The following is a 21,101-nucleotide window of genomic DNA, read 5'->3' on the forward strand; positions in this document are numbered from 1 at the left end:
GTCGGACCCATGTCTGAGAGGGGAGGGGTCAGCAGGGGGAGGGCTCTAATCACTCTCTCCTTTAAAGGGGAATCGCTTTGGGTTGTGCCTCTGTGCTGGATTCAAGTGAAGTACAACTAATGGTAATAATGACTGCAGGACACATTTGTCAATACACTTCCCAGGCACAGTAAGCCTGCTGTGGCGTAGGCTGCAGTAATTAGGCTTGTGAGCAAGCACGAGGAGCGGTTTTGGACTGTGGAGAAGCATTTTTGTCTTTGGATTGTCTTTTGAATACAGACATGTTTCCCTGCACCAAAAAAAAAAAAAAGCCTTGAATCAATAGAGGACGCACATGAATGAATAGACTGGAGTATTCCCCTTTAAAGTTTTGTTCCATGTGCAAAATGCCATGCATGCATTCTCTAAACTTCTCTCTACGACCAAACAAATAACAACAATTCTCAAACTAAATTCTTTGTCACATTTGTTGTCCTAAGTGCTTTCGTTTTTCTGTCATGTGACTGTTTTTTAATGGCCATTTCCTCCTCCTGTCATGTGACTTGTTCTTTAACGGCCATTTCCTCTTCCTGCCATCTCCTCCCGTCAGCATGGTGAAGCCTCTGTACACAGTGTTCATGTTTATGAAAGTGTGCTGTACAGTGTTCATGTTTATGGATATGTACTATATTTAACACGCTGTGGCCTCTGCACACAGTTCATGTAATAATGGAAATGTTCTCTATCTGTCCAGGACTGTCTCTCACATTTGTCTCCCCCTCTCTGCTAATGGCTCTCAATCTCTCTCTCCACAGTGACAAATGATGGACAAGCATCTCTAAAGCTTTGTATTCCTATACCCTTCTGAAACAATACATGTTTGGCGCAACAACCTGACTTAACGCAACATTAAGTCAGGTTTTGAAGCTGTTTGTGTTTAGTTCTGTGGAAGGCAAAGAGCCACAGTGAGCCTCATGAACCTGAACTTAAATGTTAAAGAGTTTGCGAGGCTAATTTGATTTTATGCATCTTTCTATGAGAGATGGACAACAAAACCAGAGTATTCGGTATGAGGTAATACAGCATACTGTGGCAGTGAAGCTGCTTTAACTTGATGTGATTATTGAACATTGATTATTTTCCATTCAACTTAGCATGTATCACTCATGAAATGAAAATAGTTCTTCAGCGTTCAAAAAGAGCTGATTATTATTTTCTGTTTTAGAGCAAACCCGCACACACTCTTCATATTATCACACTCAGCAAACTCTCAGAGAAATACTGAAAACAGTTGTATTGGAAGATATTTAAAAAAGAGTCTACAACAAGACTTTGTTGTTATGGGAACAGTGATTTTATAGTTCCAGAAATTATTTTCATTTTATGAGTTTTATACAGCAAAGAGACCAATAATGCCCGCATTTCTGAAGCAGTCACTATTTGAAGACCCAAACCTGAGTGAGCACAGTAATTGCTCTCATTGTCTAAACCTGCAATGTATATTTGTTTCCATTGTCAGTACGGTCACCAGTGTTGTGTTCACACTGAATGCAAAGCAAATTTTTGCCTAACATTGCTTGTGGGTATATAGCTGGAGCATATTTTGCAACTGGCAAATATTTGCCTTTGTAGCTGTGCTAATGGTTGTGTTAACTAACCAGTGGTGTGCCCATAAATTTCTCACAGGGGTGGCCAGATAGGGCTGCACTGAAAATCCACTGAAACTCTTGGGCTGGAGCACCAAAACCAAAAGCCATAATTGAATTTCAGGAATTTGATTATGGTGTTGAAGGCTAGTTGAAACCCATGTCAGTATGGAGAGTTATGGAACTGTGCACTGATATACTTTGACCCGTAATTACCCATAGAACCCATTTTCATTCAGATATCTTGAGTTAAAAGTTCAAGGGACCTCTTGCCAGTTGTCCCCTCACCAAAATTTTGCCTAAATGATGAGCATTATTTAGCCCACTTCCCAACAAGCTATGTTGACATGGTTGGTACCAATAGACAACACTGCTACCTTTGTGCTAGCTTAAGAAATGAGCCTCTTTTTTTATTTATTTAACCTTTATTTAACCAGGAAGTCCTGTTGAGATTGAAAATCTCTGTTACAAGAGAGACCTGGCCGAGGTAGCAGCCAATCAATACACATTTAAAATGCAACAAATATAAAAATATAATACAAAAACCTACAATAAAACAACAACTATTCAAACATAGTGACCTCTCAAGAAAAACAAGCACATGTCTCTGTCACCACATTCTTAATGGTGCCCTTAAATTTATCGATGGATATCCATCCATCCATCCATCCATATATGGATAGGGATGGATGGATGGATAAGTTTCTCTAATTTTAGATCTTTTTGAAGATTGTTACATGTCCGAGGTGCAGAGTCGGAGCATGCAGTTTTCCCCGGATCTGTTAAAACCCGGGGTACATTAAAAAGCAAAGACAGTAATGTGTGCCTCCAACTGTTTTAACTGGCAGGGACAGGTGGGGGAGGCAGCTGATGGCTAACATGGTTCGTGTAAAGTACAACTCATAGCTGGGCTCAAGTGATGCGAACACGGTAATTATGGAGACTTTGTGCTCTGAACCAGCGTTCAATGTGGATATTGCTGAGAAGCAATTCAAAATAGCTTACAAAAGCCAAACGACTCCCATGGCTTCACTCACTAATCTCTGAGCCCACTCCTTTTTTGTTCTGTACAGCACTGACGTTGAGTTGTAGAGGTCTGGGTGCCCACGGACGATGACTGTACCATTTACTTCTCTATACTTCCTGGTAAAGCTGATAGGTGTTAGCGTTGCTCACGTTGCCTGGCACAAATTTGTGCCTATTTTTGTCTGTGCAATGACTTTGTATATAATCTCACCACAGGAAACGCTTGCTTTGCTTTCTGTGTGAACACACCATAAGACTACAAAATGTCTCTGGTTTTAAATTACAATTGTGAGATCTAAAATTTTAGATCACTATATATCAGTAACCCTTCAGCCTTTAAGAATAATGTGTAATCTGCATTACCATAATTTCTATAAATGCTTGACTGGGTCTTTCATGTAATGATTGTTTGAGAAGAAACTTAATAGCCAATAAATTCACCAAATCCACCTTATGTCCGCTCTTCTTTCTTTCTCTCACTTTCTCTTTTCTTTCCCTTTTTCTTTCTTTCTTTGAGTCTAACTTTTATCATCCATCACTGCAGATAGAAAGTGGAAATTCATCATCTTAGTGAAAGGGCTCTCAGTAGAAGTGCAAGAGCTCATCAAATCATATGATACTGGAAATAACAATGCAAAGTGCCGTTCTGTCTTTTCACATCTGAGACGGGACCGAACACGACTGTTGGATTAATGCAGAACAACGTATGCTGTGCTGTCTCTCTCCTCCTCAGGGAACCTCTAGGTGCGTCTAGTGATCCTGCCGGGTCTGAGAGCTTACCAGCACTGCTACACCACTGTATTACTAAAGCCAAGGGAGTGGCTGCCAACAACAATAACAACACAACCTCCGGAAGTAGAACAGGTTTGTCTGATGATTGCAGGAAGATTAATCATTGAAATATGTGGGTGGTGTGTCACTCCTGTGCTTCTCTCTGCCTCCCTTCCAGGTGTGTGTCCCTCTCAGACCCAGCAGCAATCTCAGACACCCCAAGAGGGAGAGGATCTCCGCAGAAAGAGGAAAAGGCAAAACAAGAAGAACCCCTATCTCTATTTGACCTCCTTCCTGCACCGCAGGAGGTCTGAGGAGGACCAGACAGGCATACTGGCCAGTGCAGACTCCGAGGGCCCAAATTATGGGACTCTCCGCTGACCCGTGTGCCCACCAAGCCATTGGACTCGACTAAACTGACCTCCCCTGAAAAAGTAACCCCACCTCAGCCCTCCCTGCTCCGCCTCGGTCTCTAGCTAATACATTTCTTATAATCTCTAAAAGTTAATCGGCGTTTTGGGGAGCGGGAAACATCCAGCTGACTACTCCGGGAGGTTGGGAATCTCATTTGAAGACAAGAACAATGGCTTTTCTGAGTTGTCACCACCACTTGTCTCTGAGGAATTTCACTTGAAAATGCTCTGAAAATATATAATGTATATAAATAGTAAAAACAAGGGAATTAAGCTTCCTCCTACAGTAATAAAAATGTGTTGGTTGAGTATGTCACAACACGTTTAAGATTTTTCACTCACTGGTCATTGAGGGGTCCATCTCTTTAGGTTTTTCAGTGATACAGTGTACTGTGAAGCCTGGTGCGTCCTCGGACACGGACATGAGTCTACCTTTCCTACAATACAAATAGTGTCAGTATTTAAACACAGGGTTCTTACCACAAAATATACCTCAGAGTAAACGCAGAGTTGCTGTAATTCTTGTGGTATACTGTACGTACTTGACCTTTTTACATATGAAACGTATGGATAAAAAGGTTTATATCACACTCCGCACTCATTCAGACAGATAATATGGCCTAACTTTATCTAATTTAGAAGCTTTTTACTATCAGTAACGGCTGGCATCTTGTGTTTCTTTCCATGTATGATCCAATGCCAACTCCAGTGCTTGATGGCTCAGTGTGTTTACACTTATCATTACAGCACCGCATTAAGATCATAGCCTTCATGAGAGCTCTCAAGATAATTTGGGACTTACACGCTCGACAGAGGTTGGACTCGTAGGGTTAGAAGAACAGGGTGATGAATTGTGAAGTGTACTGTAGTATGTATTTCATTATTGAGGAATCATTTGTGAAATGTGGCACGTCTCGAGGTGCCTTTTTTTGCCTTTTCTCTCTTGTTTTTTCTAACATAAACTGCCTTTTCCTTCGCCTTCTCATATGTTTCTCTTCTGGGGGGCGGGAGTGAGGGACTCCAATATTCTGTGTTTTTACTTTCTCTGCCAAGGACACATGAGAGAAAATGCTACGGAAAATGCATAACTCTTGTTTTTTTTGTGTTTGTTTTTTGTTTGTTTTTTTAACATTTATATTTTAAATGGGTACCTGCTTCAACTGTGTATATCTAAGTAATAGGACAGAACCAGAATACCCATACAAATAAAAAAAAAAGCTTAAATTCAAAAAATGGCAAATAAATCCAATAGCTTCAGTGGAAAAATACAGAGGCACTGCGCATGAGTTTTCATGCAAGAAAGAACAAACCAGTCGAGTAAGTACGTTAATGTTTAACAGCAGCTGTTAGAGGAGAATGTGATTGCTTCATAAAGCTGTTAACAAGCAATGGGAAATCTTCAAACAATGGCCACCCTGACTGTTTATCTTTAACAACTGTATATTACTTGCTAGCTACTTCTCTGTATGTTTGTTCATTTCTTTCGACACTAACCGATAATGAATGTATGTTTTGCTGTACAGGAAATGAATGTCCCGATGTCACAGTACATTGAATGACCCATTACGTTGTTTATAGTGCGGCTGCGATTGGTGAGCTGACCAGCTGGCACACGAAGTCCAAAATTGTTTAACTTCTCTGTGTGTTATTCCTGTATGTGGTAATAACTAACGGGCCCCCACACAAGTTCTGAGCCAAGCTTTCTTTACTTCCGACAGCTACGAAACAACTGAGTTCCTTTTCCTGCTAACGCTAGGCCAATAGAGTGCTGCAGGAATGAGTCTTAATACCCGAAAATGACTTAGCATTTTAGCACTCCTGTTTCCCTTGTCTCAAAGTCAGTGGGTGAGATGCCTGAAATAAGGTCTGTGGTACACTCAAGCATAAGAGACTTTCAGGTTTTGTTCTACGGCATAAAATTTGTCAGTAAATACCCCACTTGAAAATTTTAAAGACTTTAAGTGTATTAAAAATGAAAGTTGCTAACAAGTAGCTGAGTAAGACTAGGCTAAGTCTTAGCCTAACGTTAGCCTTATGCTACTGGTGATTGCATTCTCAAAAATCGTAAAAGTGGTGTTAGTTTGTAAAGATTATCTTGCCGAACAAAACATATAAGTCTCATAAACTTTTTGTTTGCCTCAGAGCTTATTTTTTGCAGTCATCCAAAATCCAATGGAAAAATCCTATCGGCCAAGGCGACCCTGACACCCGTGTTGGCGCATCCCTGCAGCACTCTATCACTCAAAGTCACATCAGATATGTTTCCATCTGCTGCGAACAAATCAGAGGTCTAATATCCACATGAATGAATCGACTCAATGTCTGCATACTGAAATCTCTTTTGACAAGTGAGAGAGTGATGATTGCCTGAAAGTGAGCGTCAACGCGCATATTCTACTTTAACAAATTGGTTTCCTGTAAGATACGAGTAAGAAAAAAAAATCTATATTTGTTATGTACTGTACATGGTATGTATTGTATTTGTAAAGATGAATCAAACCATGTTTTACAGGAAGACGTTCTTGTATGAGGGTGTATGAAAAGACGGGGAAGGGATCCCAAGGAAAAAGAAATTAGATTATATATAAAAGTATTTGCTTACAGTACGGCTTTAAGTGGATAATGTTTCTAAAACATTTTAAGGTGCCTCATTTGTCATACTTTAGCAGACATTATTTTATCTGAGAAGAAAAGAAACCTTAATGTTAGTACCGTACAATGTATTATTGCCATAGCCCGCTGGCTGCACAAGTTAAAGTAGTATTTTCTCTGATGTATAGTACGTGAATGCCCATTGGACAAAGCTTTAGAAGCAGAAGTGTGTTGCCCTCTATAATAATATCCCTGGAACCAAGTAATACTGTATTTTGCCCGTTCATGAGCACACATGTAGATTCACTCCAGATCGTTTTCGCCTTCAGGTGTCCAAAGCAAATAAACTGAAGGAAACTTTTTTCTAAGAGTCACAGACATGCTATAGTCATGTACAATACGTGCTGTGGAGGAAATTGTGTTTACATTAGTTTGATAAAGAAAAAGTGTGTTAGGGCATAGTTGCTTTGAACATTACGACTTGGTGCTATGTTTAACTTTGTGGTGCTGTAGAATAGAGGTCTAAAGATTTTTTTTTCTTTTTTTTGTTCTGTTTCCACAAGCAACTCTTTCGGCCCTGTGTGTTTGAGCAACTAAACTAGCTCCGGTAGACACTATAGGTCCTTATCATAACAGTATCATGGTGTGATGACAGTGATAGACAATACTGGAAAAATAAGTAGTATAACCTCAAATAATAGAGACTTGTGACATTCAGATGAACTCAAGATGACCTGTTTTCTATAGTGTGTTTGCAATGTCTGTCTGTGCTTCCAAGGTACCCTCTCTAAAGTATATTTGTGATGATATTGAGAATATTAACCCAGCCTAAAAAGGAGAAACATAACCTGATTTAGATTAGTACATGACCACGGGACGCGTGGGAGGGAATCTGAGAGCATCGTCAGGTCACGAGGGGATCTTTTCTACACACTTCCTGTTAGGTCTACCATCTTTGGTTAACAGCACTGTTTTCAAGCACACTACTGCAGGGGCGTAACCGTCTCACGTCATCTCACCACCCTTTTTGACGGTAGAATTCCTACTAGTACTGTACAGTATAGCCATGAGTCACACCACATTTGTATTTATTGCCGATTCTCCTGGTAGAAAGGAAAGCTCATACATCCTCTCCGTGGGTTTTAAAAACGAATGGATGTCGTCTTCCGGGCTCTTTTTTGCATTTTCAACAGAAACATGTACAGCGTTTAAGAGGGCTGCTTTGGACGTACTGTTAGCTCTTTTTTTTTTGTTTGTTTGTTTTGTTTCTGTTTGTTTTTTTCTGCTTACAGCTTTTAGTGCATCACTAGGTGCTGGTAGGATGATACTTAGAACCAATTTGATTTTTTATTGTATTAATCTTGCATGTAGAGACAATACAGAAAAAGAGAAAAAAAAAAACAAAAACGCCTATTTAGCAATCATTCATGGACATCCGAGCTGGTTGTTATTGGACGGAAAATAGAAATATGTAGTATTTTCTATATTCTCTGTTTTTTCATGTGTACCAGCACTGAGAAACTAGAATGTATTATTATCGTAGGCTACAATAAGCACTACATCGTTGACTGTTTTAGCTAATGCTCATACTCAAGCAAACCAAGTAGTGCTTAAAAAGGAAGAAAATTTACTACATTTCATTTCATTTCCATCCACTGAACTCTGTGCTGTACATCACATGTTTACATTCTGTATCATATGTTGTTTATTGGTTTTATTTTGTACATAATTTGTCTCCATTCTTTAAGTCAATGTTCATATGTAAATATCTCAAAGCAAAAACATGTTTTTTTTACGTTTCTCTTTTTTAAAACGATAACCTGATGTTTCTCTTTTTTTTTTGTTGTCGGATTTTAAACTCGTCATTCTGTTATGTCACTACATCAGGTATTACGCTTCACTTAACTTTTTGTGAGCAATTAACTCATACTGTATGGTGCTGTACCAAAGCCTTATGTATAATATTTGTATTACTTTTCTCTCGTTTGCCACTGCTGTCCAGTGAATTCTGTATCGTCTGAGATCATGTCTTACTCACTCTTCATGTTCAACTGCCATGGATCTCGTTTCTTTATTGAGTAAACGGAAACCTGAACGAACTATGATGTAACAAAACACTCCGGCCTGTCACCAACTGGCCCGGAGGTGTAGTGACAGTCACCATCAAAAGCCTTTATAGGGAAAAATGCACAGGCTCACTCCTGGTGGCTCATCATGACGTAGACATGGGCCTGGCACATGATCTATGCTCTATATATGGCATGTCTATGAGAATATGAAAGCAGTGTTGTATTCATGTCACCATATCATTTCAAATGCTTAGTCCCATACGAAATTTTCCTCTCAAATTTTTGTATTTTGATATAATAAAAAAATCAAAAGAGGTTTTATTTTGCTTGTGGTTTTGTTTTCTTGGAGCTCCTCTGATCAGTGAGGAAGAAGGTGTAGTTCATGTGCTGGACACAGGGTGTAGGTGTTGGGCAGAGAGTGGGGAAGATAATGTGGGGACAGGAGCAGCCTAATCAGGTCAAGGTTTTTAAAAAAAAAAAAAAAAAAAATACTAGGACACACTAGCAGCAGCCCATGAGTTAAAGTGCCAGGTTTCAAATTCAGTTTTACCTCAAGTATCGCAGTTATCCTGAAAATGTAATCTCAGATCTGAATGCAGCTTACCTGAGAACAAATGTGCTGGAGTGAGATCAAAGGCTGTGTTTGTATGCACGCATGTTGTTGAATGATTAATATTTTGACCCCAGCTCTGCCGTCTCCACCCAGACGTTCAGGAATGAATTGTGTGGCCGCTGAGCCAGAACAAGGAATACAAATAACTTGAAAGAGGATGAGGTTCGTCAGAATGACCTTTGTGCTCTTGTTCAAATTCCCTGTGGCAGGCTGGGAAACAAACAAATGAGCAGCCATCTGCATACACCTGAGGAGTGCAGTTAATCCACCGCTCAAACAAACAAACCTTTACAGGCCTAGTGACATAAATGCTGCATTATCTGCAGATCCTATTAAATAATAAAGTTTAATTGTTTTGTATTTCTCACCAGCCATTTTATTACACGTTTTAAGTAAAACAAGTTATTCTTAAAAGTGACTTTGGGCTGCAGTTTACAGTTATTATTATTATTATTATTATTATTATTATTTTATTTTACTTATTTATTCATTTATTTTTTAATTTATTTGTTTGTTTTTATAATTTCTTGGAGATTTGCAAGGAAACTACGCAGTTTTTAGTCAGTTTTCTTTATAGTTTCCTTGGAGATTTGTCCTCTCCTGAGGTTGCTAGGCAACCAGCTGAGACTTGTGGAAGTTGCTGCAACCTGTAGTTTTTTTTTTTGTTTTTTTTTAATGTTTTTTGAACAAGTCAAACAAATCAGGTGTTTACTAGTGAGCTTCAGAAATGCTAATATGTGTATTTTTTAACTTTGGACTGACCTAGGCTAGCTCTCCCCCTGTTTACAGTCTTAATGCTGAGCAAAGCTAGCTGTAGATTCATATTTTAACAGACAGACATAAGAGTTATAAATACATGTTCCCAAAATGCAGTGGAGGAGGAAGCACTCACATCATTTGTAAAAGCTATAATACCACAGTGCAGAAATACTCTGCTGCAAGTAAAAAGTCCTGCAGCTGGTAGAGTTTCCTAAAGATGTAGCTAATTAAATCTAGGGTACTTTATGTACAGCTGCATGGCTAAAAGGTCCAATGTAAGGATTTAGGGGAATATGTTGGCAGAAATGAAATATTACACAATAAATATGTTTTCTTCAGTGTATAACCACCTGAAAATAAGAATCGTTGTGTTTTTGTTACCTCAGAATGTGCCGTTTATATCTACATAGGGAGTGGCTCCTTGTCTATAAAGTCCGCCATGCTGCACCGCCATGTTGCTATAGTAAGTGGACAAACCAAACACTGACTCTAGATAAAGCCATTAGTGTTTTGTGTGATGGCCACCTTAGTTCTCCTACATGCTTGGCACATGGGAGAAGTTTCAGTCAGTTGCAATCTCCAACCTCACCGCTAGATGGCACTAAATCCTACACTAGAACTTTATCCTATAATAATATTAGTTTAGAACTAGAATTAGGATGCCTTTATTGTCATTGCATGTAGCATACAACGACATTGTTGTCTCTTGTTAAGGAGAACTGTATTCTTTCATGCAAACTCACATACACATTAAAAAAAACAGTGGAAAAGTAGCCTATAAAGTATAACATGTATGTACATGAAACAGAGCAAAGTGCTGTGTGCTTGTTATTGAAATAATGTCATTGTTGTAGTAGTAATCTGAATCTCTAAAGTTACATGTAACTGAGTATATATATTACATGTAATGGAGTAAAAAGTACAATATGTCTTTTTTAGATGAGGTAGCGTAGAAGTATAACGTCACGTAAAATGGATTTGCTTAAGTAAAGTACAAGTAACATAAAATTGTTACTGTCATTGACTGATATAGTTTTTGCACCACTGCTAAAATGTTGAACTATTGATGTGAGAAGTGGCAACAAATGATGATTGGGATTTCCTTGATTAATGAAAGAAATTATTAATATATTGTCAATATAGTTGCAGATCTTGTGTCAAACTCAATCCAAAGCCATAGCCATGGAGTCAGCAGTGACCCTAAATTACACAGACAGCGCAACATAAATGATCAATGTTTTAGTCGGATTCCACATGGGCTATCTGAAAAAATATAATGTAATAAAGACGTTAATGTTGGTTGAATGGAAGTTCCGTTATGATTATGATCACAGTTGCTAATGATTATTCTGGACAGCGGTGTGTGGATGCCTGTTGCAGAATGATACATTTTTTGTGTATATTTCTCATCAACAATTGGGTCGAGGGGCATTTAGAACATATTTGAATTATAGGGCCCCAAAAATGTCACCATGCAGTAATCACAAAGTGTCCCTGTGGCCCCCCAGCACAAAGAGGACTGTCTATATTTCACAGTGTCTCCTTCAGTGGACAGGCAGAATAAGATGATGTATCAGGATAAAGTAATTTGCACACCAGGTTTCACTCCTCTCACTGTTACCACCCCACCTACACTAGATGGTTATGTAATTCTGTACCAAGCATTACCTAACACCACACAACTTGCCAGATGGGGCTCCTCGGGCTGGTGAATATTATCAAACACGGGGGGGGGCTCATGCATATACTCTCACGCCTGCTTCACATTCAGGTCCTTGACATTGAAAAAGGTCTGGGAACCCCTGGGGCTGAAATATCCCAGGCGCGGGCACGAGATCAGTTGTGCGCGCTCCCGGCGCCGAGTGCAGAACCACAGCAGTCAGACAGAAAGACAGCCAGCCAGCCAGCCGCGGCTCCCCGGAATGACTCCCACACTGCCTCAGCGATGTCGCAGCCGAGCATAGTTTTTATCCCAAGAAATATCTACCTCAGATGATCGGCTGTGAGTCCGCGTGTGTGTCCGAGAGAAGCGTTTCTGCAGTGCGATGCTGACAACATGTTTCCTCGTCGAGAAGCTCAGCGCTGTGCAGCATAGAGGAGGCAGCAGAGTGGAGCAGCGTGCACAGTTACAGGTAGGCTGCTGCTCAACACGGATTGACACTGAATACTGCACTGATATCACTGGGCTGGTGTCACTGCACTAGAGATCTGCCTTCATCTTCCCACCTGATCCAGCCTTTTTTTTAACATCACTGAGGCAGTCAATATTAGGTTGTGTGTTGTCTGAATGTGTGTGTTTTTCCTAGCTGACCGGTGATCTGTCAGGCCCAACAGGTCAGAGTACACCGGTGTTAAACTTTTCCCACTGGTTCCCAGTTGAGTTTCCAGTTGAGTTTCGAGGGCTGGTGATGTGTGTGTGGTTGCATCACAGGTTATGAAAACAAATCTGAGTTTATCTGTCAAGAGGATTTTGGTGCTGTTTTCCTAGGAATGATGTGGGTGGACACAAAATGATAAAGGCCCGGATAATCTGTTGGAATACAGCGCGGCCCTGCCCAAAGTGCTGCCCACAGTATCTGACCTCATAGATATTTGTTTTATTATTTTATATTCTTGAGTATTCATAGCTGTCGATGAAACTGTACTGCCATTTTAAGGCTGCACACTGTTGTGTTGCATTACTGTATAATGTATGTGATGTATTACTGTAGCATGTACTGTGAAGCCTGCACCATACACCTGTGTGTGTGCACCAGAAGGTTCAGTGACACAATCATAGATGCATGATTTATGTAGACTTGTAACAATCACTCAAGTAATCTCTTAGGTGTACAACAGGAACTTAATGGGCAACTATTTTGAGAATCAATTAAACATTAAGGTCATTTTTAAAACAGAAATGACATGTCACTCCCTCTTTGTGGATCAAATGAGTTGACGATTAATCAAGAAAATAAGCAGCACATTAAAGGTCCAGTGTGTAGGATTTACTGGCATCTAGCAGTGAGGTTACAGAACTAAAACAACTTCTGTGTGCCAAACGTGTAGGAGAACTATGGTTGCCAACGCCACAATGCAAATTGCCCTGTGCAGAGCCAGTGTTTGGTTTGTCTGTTCTGGGCTACTGTAGAAACAAAATGGCGGACTCTGTGAGAGAGGACCCGCTCCGTACTCCACTTATTTTCAGGTGATTATAAACCAAATAAAACATATGTGTGAACACTATGTACCGTTTCTGCCATAAGTCCCTAAATCATAATCAATAAAGAAGCTAATCACTAGTTGGAGCCCAACAATATCTTGTGAAGCATGCAATGCTTTTATGTGTGTTGGAAGATGTGGGGACAAAAAACATGTTATGCAATCTGAAATGATTAATCATTAGACACAAAAATTAAACAACTATTTTCAAAACCCATTAATAGTTTTCCAAGCAAAAATGCCAAACACTATCTTGTTCCAGCTCCTTAAATTATGATAATTGGCTGCTTTTCTTTGTTTTATAGGTCAATAAACAGAATATTTTTTAGGGTTCTGACTTGTTCTGACAAAACAAAGCTTCCCCTTGTGCTTTGGCTAATTCCTTCCATTTAAGGACAAAAAATGTAATTCAGTAAAGAAAATAATCTACAGAGAAATTAATTAAGGAAATTGCACCCCAACAACACAGATTGTGAAGCATTTACCTAGCCTGGAAATCCAGACTCAAATCTAGAAAGATTTTGAGTCTGGCCCTCACCGATACACCCTTCCTACCCAAGGGGCGGCACTAACTGATGCATTTCAAATGCTGCCGCACGCAATTGGATAGCACGATGGCCAATCAGAGCAAAAAACAAGGTGACGTATTCATTGCACTAAACCCCATTTGTTTGCCGACCAATGGGGCTAAATGATATATTATGTGTTTGCCATATCCCGTCGGCAAAACGGCAGAAACGTCCCTCCTGGAAACGAAGACTTCTAGGGCAGTCTTCTGTTCCTCTCTCAAGGAAAAAGATAAGGGTAGCTGGCTTAGCGTTTCTTCCAAAGCTAAACTGAATGGACGCGGTCCTTCGGCAGCTGCCATCTTGGCTGTTTAGTTTTCGACTCCTACAGCGCAGCGCTGTCGTCATCATGTTACGCCCGCCCAGAGCCCGCCTCTGTCAGATGGACTGATCTCATTGGTCCAATTGGCGATTCAACGGGCTCTGCTCGTCGGAGCCAGATTCCCATGCAGAGCAAATTCGAATTTGCTAGGGGTGGGGTATCTGGATTTCCAGGTTAGCATTTACCCACAATAAACAAAACTTGAAGGGAGGATAAAATAATATGTACAAATGATAGGTTCATTAGGATTGATAGAAAAGCACTTGACTCAAAACAGTAAACTGTTCTGGTTATCAATTTATTGTTTCAGCCATTTTTAAACATAAAACCTCAACATTCACTGGTTCCAGCTCATCAGTGGTGAGGATTTGCTGCCTGTCTTTATCATATGTGACAGTAAACTGAACATATCTTTGTCTGTTGGAGTGTTCGTCCAACAAAGCAAGCTTTTTGATGACATCTTAGGTTTTAGGATATTGTCATGAGTATTTTGCATTATTTTCTGACTGTTAATAGACCAGATGATTCATAAATTCATCAAGAACATTATAAGTTTATAGAAAATAACACAGCCTTTTGTGATATTGTGAAGCCCTTACCTACAATGTGCAGTACCTGTATATGTGCAGAGTACCTGTTTATGTGCAGGGACAAAATAATAGGTACATTTTTGGTATCTTATGATGTAATGCAGTACAATACTACAACACAATCACAGCCTCTAAATGCACCACAGAGGTGAAGCTTTACAAAGGTAGTAATTGTTGCAGGGATGTTGTATTGAATTGCATTATATTGAGCAGGTGACTTGTGTCACTGTGTGGGAGTTTCTGTGACATCCAGTATTGCGCTGGTGAGCCAGTGGCACAGTGGCATGGCTTTATCCTCCACAATCACTGTCATATTCCTAAAATATTTGCCCCACTTTCCTCTTATTCTTTATCTTTATTGTTTTTTGTTTCAGTGGAAGTAAATTTGTGCTAAAAACAGGCCCGTACTCCACTGTAAGGCTTAGGCTTAGGTGACAGATCGGCTTGTTGATTAAATATTTGGGTCTTTGTTGTCTACAACTTAATCGCCCTGCTGTTCACCCCGCTTTCTACCCTTCATCTGTGACCCTGATGGTTGCAGGACAAAGATTGAGCCCTGACACAGACTCAGTGGGAGATGAAATAAAGTTAATCTCACTCTGGTAGATTTCAAGAAGATTACAGGGTCATATGACCCCACCTCCTCATCCTTTTCTCTCAGAAAGTAAACTGGGTGACAAGGCTCCAGTAAATATGGTCGGTTTAAGATATTTCCTGCATTGTGGCTGACTGAGAGAGCATGCAGCACACCGGCTGTCTGAATCCTGTCAGATTGGAGGAGCGACAATGTCATCGGCTCGGGCAGATTGTCTGATGGTGATGGTGATGATGTGTCAATGCTTGTGGTCAAGGGTTCCTCCAAGGCCTCATTTTCCCTCCCCGTGCTAACTCATCCTCACTCTGGAGGAGCTTCAAGTCACGATGGACGGGAGAGAGGTTACCATGGCAACCATGGGCCCTTCTCCACTGCGTCTCTCTCGCTTGTGTTGACTGCATTCCAGAGCTCAGAATGAGAGCATGAAACCAACTTTACACGGGCCTGTCGCATCCTCTGAGGGTAGACGATGTTTGTGTTTCAAAACTGAGACATGGTAAAGGTGCTGTTAATTATTTTCTTTTAAATTGATAATTGATCACATGACTATGTGTAATTGAAAGGGATTGCTCGTGGTCAGAAAAATCACCTGACGCTGCCTTTCCCCTCAGCCCTACGGAGCTTTATAGAGTCTTTCAGCTCATTGTTTTGGTTTTCTAGCCTGCAACTTTAATATGTAGTTTCCCTCTTGCAGCTCTTGTCAGCCTTGTCAGCGACAAATCGTTGTAAACCAACTGTATGCTTCCTGCCCAGCACCAAGGCTTTTTAGTGAAGGCTAGGATGTGCTCTTTGACCCCATTGCAGCTATTGAGTGTGACACATGCGCAGTTTAACTAAAGCTGTGATGTTGGAGTGTAACAGCAGACAGCAGTGGCAATAAAGGGATGGTGTCCACTCAGGTGTTCTTTGGGTGCGCTCTTTTCAGTCTTCAAGGGTGCGCTCAGCCTGACAAAAGTTTCTAGGACACTCAAATGGATGGCTGCCTATATACAATAGAATATCTCAAATAGAAAGCATTTGTTTATGGTCTTTATTAAAGATGTTTCAGTAATTGCAGAATTGTAATTCTATCCATATATTTATTTTTTGGATGAAATATATTCCAACCCAAGGCCGACTGCGGACACTTCAGTAAAATGAATCAATCTCCCCCACTTTCTAGGATGCTGCAGTAGCTTTTACGCCTTTCAGCAAGTGCAGACCAAACTATAATGTACATGTGTGAAACCCGTAGACTATAAGGAAGGACAGCGCATCTCCACTTAGTCTCACTGTGCAAAATGAAGCCAAAATATCCCAGATACAGCTGCTACCATCTTGTACTGGTGACATCTTTTGGAGCCAGAGTCTGCTCTATAACAATCTCTGTGGCCTTGAGTTCCTGTCCATTTACCTGTCCGAGCAGCACCGTTGATCTCAAGCACACAGATTGGTACACGTAGCTGTCAATCATGACGTCAAAGCCCCTTTTTTTCGCATCAAGAAACTCATTTAAACCAGGTGTATTAGAAATATGAACACTTGAACACACATTAGCATGACAAGAACTACCTTAAATGACAGAAACCATCTTTGGGAAAAGTCTATTTGACGTGTACTTTGATTTTTTAGCTCGACCCATGTCTAATCTGTAATATGGAGGGGGTGGGGTTTATGACCTATACTGCAGCCAGCCACTGTAGGCAATCAAAATGTTTTGGCTTCACTTTTGGGGAGCTATAATGTTGCCCATTTTTATTTATAATCTGTGGTCATACCCCGATGATATGATGAGATATGACACTGTGTCCCAGCCTTCATTTGATAGCCTTGCTCAGTACTAAACAGCAGACAGACACAGTTAGCACCTAGCTGGTGAACATAGTGGAGCATCTAGCAGCTAAAGAGACACATATTTCCCTTAGGAGTTGATGGAGAGCAAAACAGAGCTAGAAAGAAAGTAAATATTGGACACCAAATAAATGCTAATGTTGCTCCATATCTACTAGATGTGTAAATAAATAACTGTTTAAGTCTGTCTAAGTGTTGTGTTTACAGCCTGCCTACAAGTGGCCAAAAAATCAGTTATTGCAGGTTTAAGTAATTAGTTTGGCATATTAGCATAAAAAGACTAAAAAGTCACCTGCAGAAATGTAAAGTTAAACACTTCAAGGTACAAAAATGTGTGGCCTGTGGCTTGTACATAAGGTTGCAACTTGCAACCATACTGCATGTACTGGCATTTGTGGCTGCATTACAAAAGAGGACAGCTAACAGAGATAAAGCAGCCTTATTATTACCCACCTCATTATTACTCTCCACAATACCTGCTCTAATTAGCTGGCTAATGTTTCTATTATGACAGTGTGACTTTGTTATGTGTGTAAAATTACAGTCCATCTTAAACAATGTATGTGTACTTGTCCATAAAAATACTAGGTGCTGTATTTGCATCAATGTGTGACACTGAAAAAGATGAAATGGCAGTTTCTCCTTCTTCTCTGCTTTATTCTCTCCCTCCTCTCATATGTGAAGGAGAAGCTGTGACTCACTAAGATGCATCTGCCGTGTGCTTGTAGCTACAACTATGTAGGCAGCCATTCTTCATGTCGACGTGCTCGCTAATACCGGCTTCATAAACAGTGTGCGAGATTGTGTAGGCTGCCCTATTTTTCTTGAGAACTGCCATGTAGGCCATCTGATACCAGGGCAACATCCTTCTGTGCTGCTTCAGTCTCCTGACATCAGAGGAATGTCTCGCCCTATAAGTATGACAGGTAGATGAGTAGCTTTGTTTAGTACTTCTTGATGTGACTGAGAGAGGAGTTGTGAAAAGATGATTTCTGCCTGAGTTACAGCAGTTGATTCCAAGGCTTACAACATGAAACCGGTGTCAGAGATTTTGTGGCTCCTGGTTTGACATTGTTCTGTTTTCCCCTGTTAGGATACAGCACAGTGTCGGTATGTGCCACCCGTGGACAATGACAGAGCAAGATCATCTCCTAAAATTGTGACCTTTTTTTTTTTTTTTTTTTTTTTTTTTTTACTGTTGTAACAGCTTCGTCTTTTTATAGCTCAGTCTATTTGGGGCATTTCCAAAATAGTCTACTTTTCATGTATTGTAGTGCTTGCTTTAAGAACACTCTCCTCTTCATATGTTGCTCCCTGTTGTCTTCATCTCCTCTCCCACAAAGTCTTGCACATCAAAAAGAAAAGCGAGTGACTCCTCTTACCAGGCGGGCAGCTTTGAAAGCACGCAACTACCCAGCCTCCTCTGCAAAGTGAAGTACAACATGTCCCTACACTTGACAAGACTCACTGATGTCTGATGTGGTACAATCAACAAGGTCGGGCATTGCACTGTGCACCATGCAACTTTTTTTTTTTTAATCATGGGATGCATGCAGCTGCAAGTCATCTCTGCCCTCCATCAGCACCATGTAGCCAAAATATAAACGAATTGGAGATAATCATATCTTGATGACTGCGGTTTGTTGTTGTGTTGTCCCACATATTTAAGTGACACTGATTATATTACAAGTATGTCTTCTGCTTCCAGTTCTGCATAAATGTGACTTTGCAAACACTTTTCCCCAAGTGACCCTTATAAAACTGCACTTGTGATATAACACATCTCAACAGTAAATTAGTTTGCTGTCTGTGTAATGCTCTGGCTCTCCTCTGGCAAGGTTACGGTGTCTGTTAGAGGGGAGATCCAGCATGAGATGTGGATAGAGTGGAGACCGATCTGGCCTGTATTACTGGCTGCTCACATTCTGCTGAGTCGGGAGGTTTTTGTGGAAGTCAGTCAACAGCAACTCAGTGAGGCTACGAGCCAGAGGGGCTGGTGGGGAAACTGCTACTACAGCAGCAGTTGGGGCTGATGAATCTATTCATTACTCCAAACATTTTCTGCCTTGATTAGCAGACCTGCCTTTTGTTAATTGGAGGGATTTTCTTTTTAATGATGTGGCGAAACCTCTGAGGTGTAAGGAGAGGCCTGTTTGTGCCCACATGCACAGAAGTTATTGTTTAACGCCAAGCACCCACATGTGTCCTGAAACTAGTTATGGGAAGATTGCAGAGGAACGTTAGGACAAGGCTAGTTATGCTTCATCAGGACATTCCCTCTGTTTGTTTACAGCACATAAAGACGAAAAGAGGTGTAATAATGGAGTCTGGTAGAGTGAGTGTGATAGGGACTGTCACAGTGTCAGTATTCTCATGGATGAAGTATGGGTATGTAATATAAAGTACAAGTAGAAATATATTCGGAACAAATCAAAATTATTTTCCCTGTGTAATACATTTGGCTTTTTGTAACAGTATATCAAAGAAGAAATAGTAGGGAGTGAAGGGGCCAAACAGCAAAAACAGCCCCACACCAAAAGCACACACAAGCATGTGAACATGTCCGTATGTTAGTACTTCATGTGATAGAGTGCTACATGTCCCCTGGTTTTCTGTGTGCCTGTTAGTTTGCAGCAAATTTGATTAAACACAACATTACTTAGGCATGGATGGATTAATGAACGGGTCTACCAGGCACAGGCCCAGGGGCCTGAAGGGGCAGAGGGCCCCCTCAACAGAAGGGACTCAAAATGACCGCAAAGAAACATAAATCAACAAAATGATGCAAAACAGCTGCAATGACCCACAAAGAGACTCACAGTAACTACAAAAGGGGACAAACTAACCACAAAGACACTCAAAATGACTACAGTGTGGCACCAAACAACTAAAAAGAGATGCAGAATGACCACAGACACACAGAAAACTACAAAGGGGAACAAAACCACAGAGAAAGAGGCTAAACAACTATAAAGTCTGTGTGTCTTGCTCCTGTGTGGGAGAGGTGGTGGGGACTTCTGCATGTCTGCGCCCAGGGGCACACTTTATCATAATATGCCCACGTATGTAGGAACATGCAGCATGTGAGCAGGGCAGCATGCTGGTGAAGTGTTTACTAGTCTTGCCTCTCAGTAAGAAGGTGCTGGGTTTGAACCTGGCTGCTGGGTGGGGCTTTGCTGTGTTGAGTTAGCATGTTCTCGTGGTTTCCTACAGGTGCTCCCACAGTCCAGCTAAAGGTCAGACTGACTTGTGATTCTAAAATGTTGTCTTTCTTTATGTGTTGGCCCTGTGCACTCAGCCTCTGGCCCAATGTGAGCTGGGGCTGGAGCCAATCCCAGGATGGATGAGATACATAGATAATGTATCGACATGAGCACCATATAAACTCAAAGTTAAAAGCTTTTTTTAATAATGCAGGACCCACTTTAGTAATTTTAAAGCTACAGATGTACAATGCAGGATTTTCCTCCCAAACAATGTGTAGACTCATACAGAAGTAATCCCTCTGAGATTGAGGCTTTATAAAAAGGTAGCAACCAGGTGCCAGACCATAAGCGGCAGGCTTCCAAGAGACACAGCGCTGAAATAAATGCAAATACACCAAGGCCAAACGCCAAACGAGAATGAATCTGGCATTGGCTTTTACATTTTCTTGCTGGTGAGTGTGCTTACAAACAGTAACTGACTATCCTGCATAGTGTACCTTTAAGCGATGCAGGTTTGCAGTTAATGAGTTTATGTAAAACTAGCTGACACAGTGAAAGTGGGGTTTTTGGACCTTGTTACTACGTATAGATCCAAGAGCTTTTGACATCTCCACGAATGCAAAAACAAGATCTGACCAATGTTCAGATTATTCAATTTATATGTAGAAAGATGAGATTTGAGTTTTTGTTGAAAGAGTAAGAAAATGGCAACATAACTTTGAATAATTTGAGAGAAAGCAGGGACTGACCATGCAAACTTACTGTGTTTGGTTAACAGATACTAACCTATGGCTGGGCAATAGATCAATATTATATCAATATCATGATATGAGACCAAATATCATGTTAGATTTTGAATCTTCATGTTATACATGGGTCTGTCCCAGTTCTCACACACAAAAACGCACAAAAACAAGGGTTAG

The 21,101-nt window shown here is 40.6% G+C and overlaps 2 protein-coding genes across 7 annotated transcripts in view; both read left to right on the top strand.

Annotated features, from left to right (window-relative positions):
* igsf9ba (immunoglobulin superfamily, member 9Ba) overlaps positions 1–7,834 on the top strand; it is a 93,190-nt gene extending 85,356 nt beyond the window's left edge. For 4 of the 6 annotated variants that reach the window (XM_049576438.1, XM_049576436.1, XM_049576440.1 and 1 more), the window contains 2 exons: positions 3,385–3,515; positions 3,601–7,834. In XM_049576438.1, the coding sequence (XP_049432395.1) occupies positions 3,385–3,515; positions 3,601–3,803 (334 nt within the window). In that variant the 3' untranslated portion in view covers positions 3,804–7,834. Of the gene's footprint in view, positions 1–794; positions 3,516–3,600 lie in introns of those variants that run through there. The other 2 variants (XM_049576442.1, XM_049576441.1) reach the window with 2 other exon arrangements.
* A 3,748-nt stretch (positions 7,835–11,582) lies between these two features.
* Positions 11,583–21,101, top strand: part of arhgap32a (Rho GTPase activating protein 32a) — a 37,371-nt gene continuing 27,852 nt past the window's right edge. The window contains exon 1 of the mRNA XM_049576573.1: positions 11,583–12,000. The gene's annotated coding sequence lies outside the window, so the exon portion shown is untranslated. The remainder of the gene's footprint in view (positions 12,001–21,101) is intronic.

This window comes from Epinephelus fuscoguttatus, linkage group LG5 (genome assembly GCF_011397635.1).
Source record: "Epinephelus fuscoguttatus linkage group LG5, E.fuscoguttatus.final_Chr_v1".
Lineage (NCBI taxonomy): Eukaryota > Metazoa > Chordata > Actinopteri > Perciformes > Serranidae > Epinephelus > Epinephelus fuscoguttatus.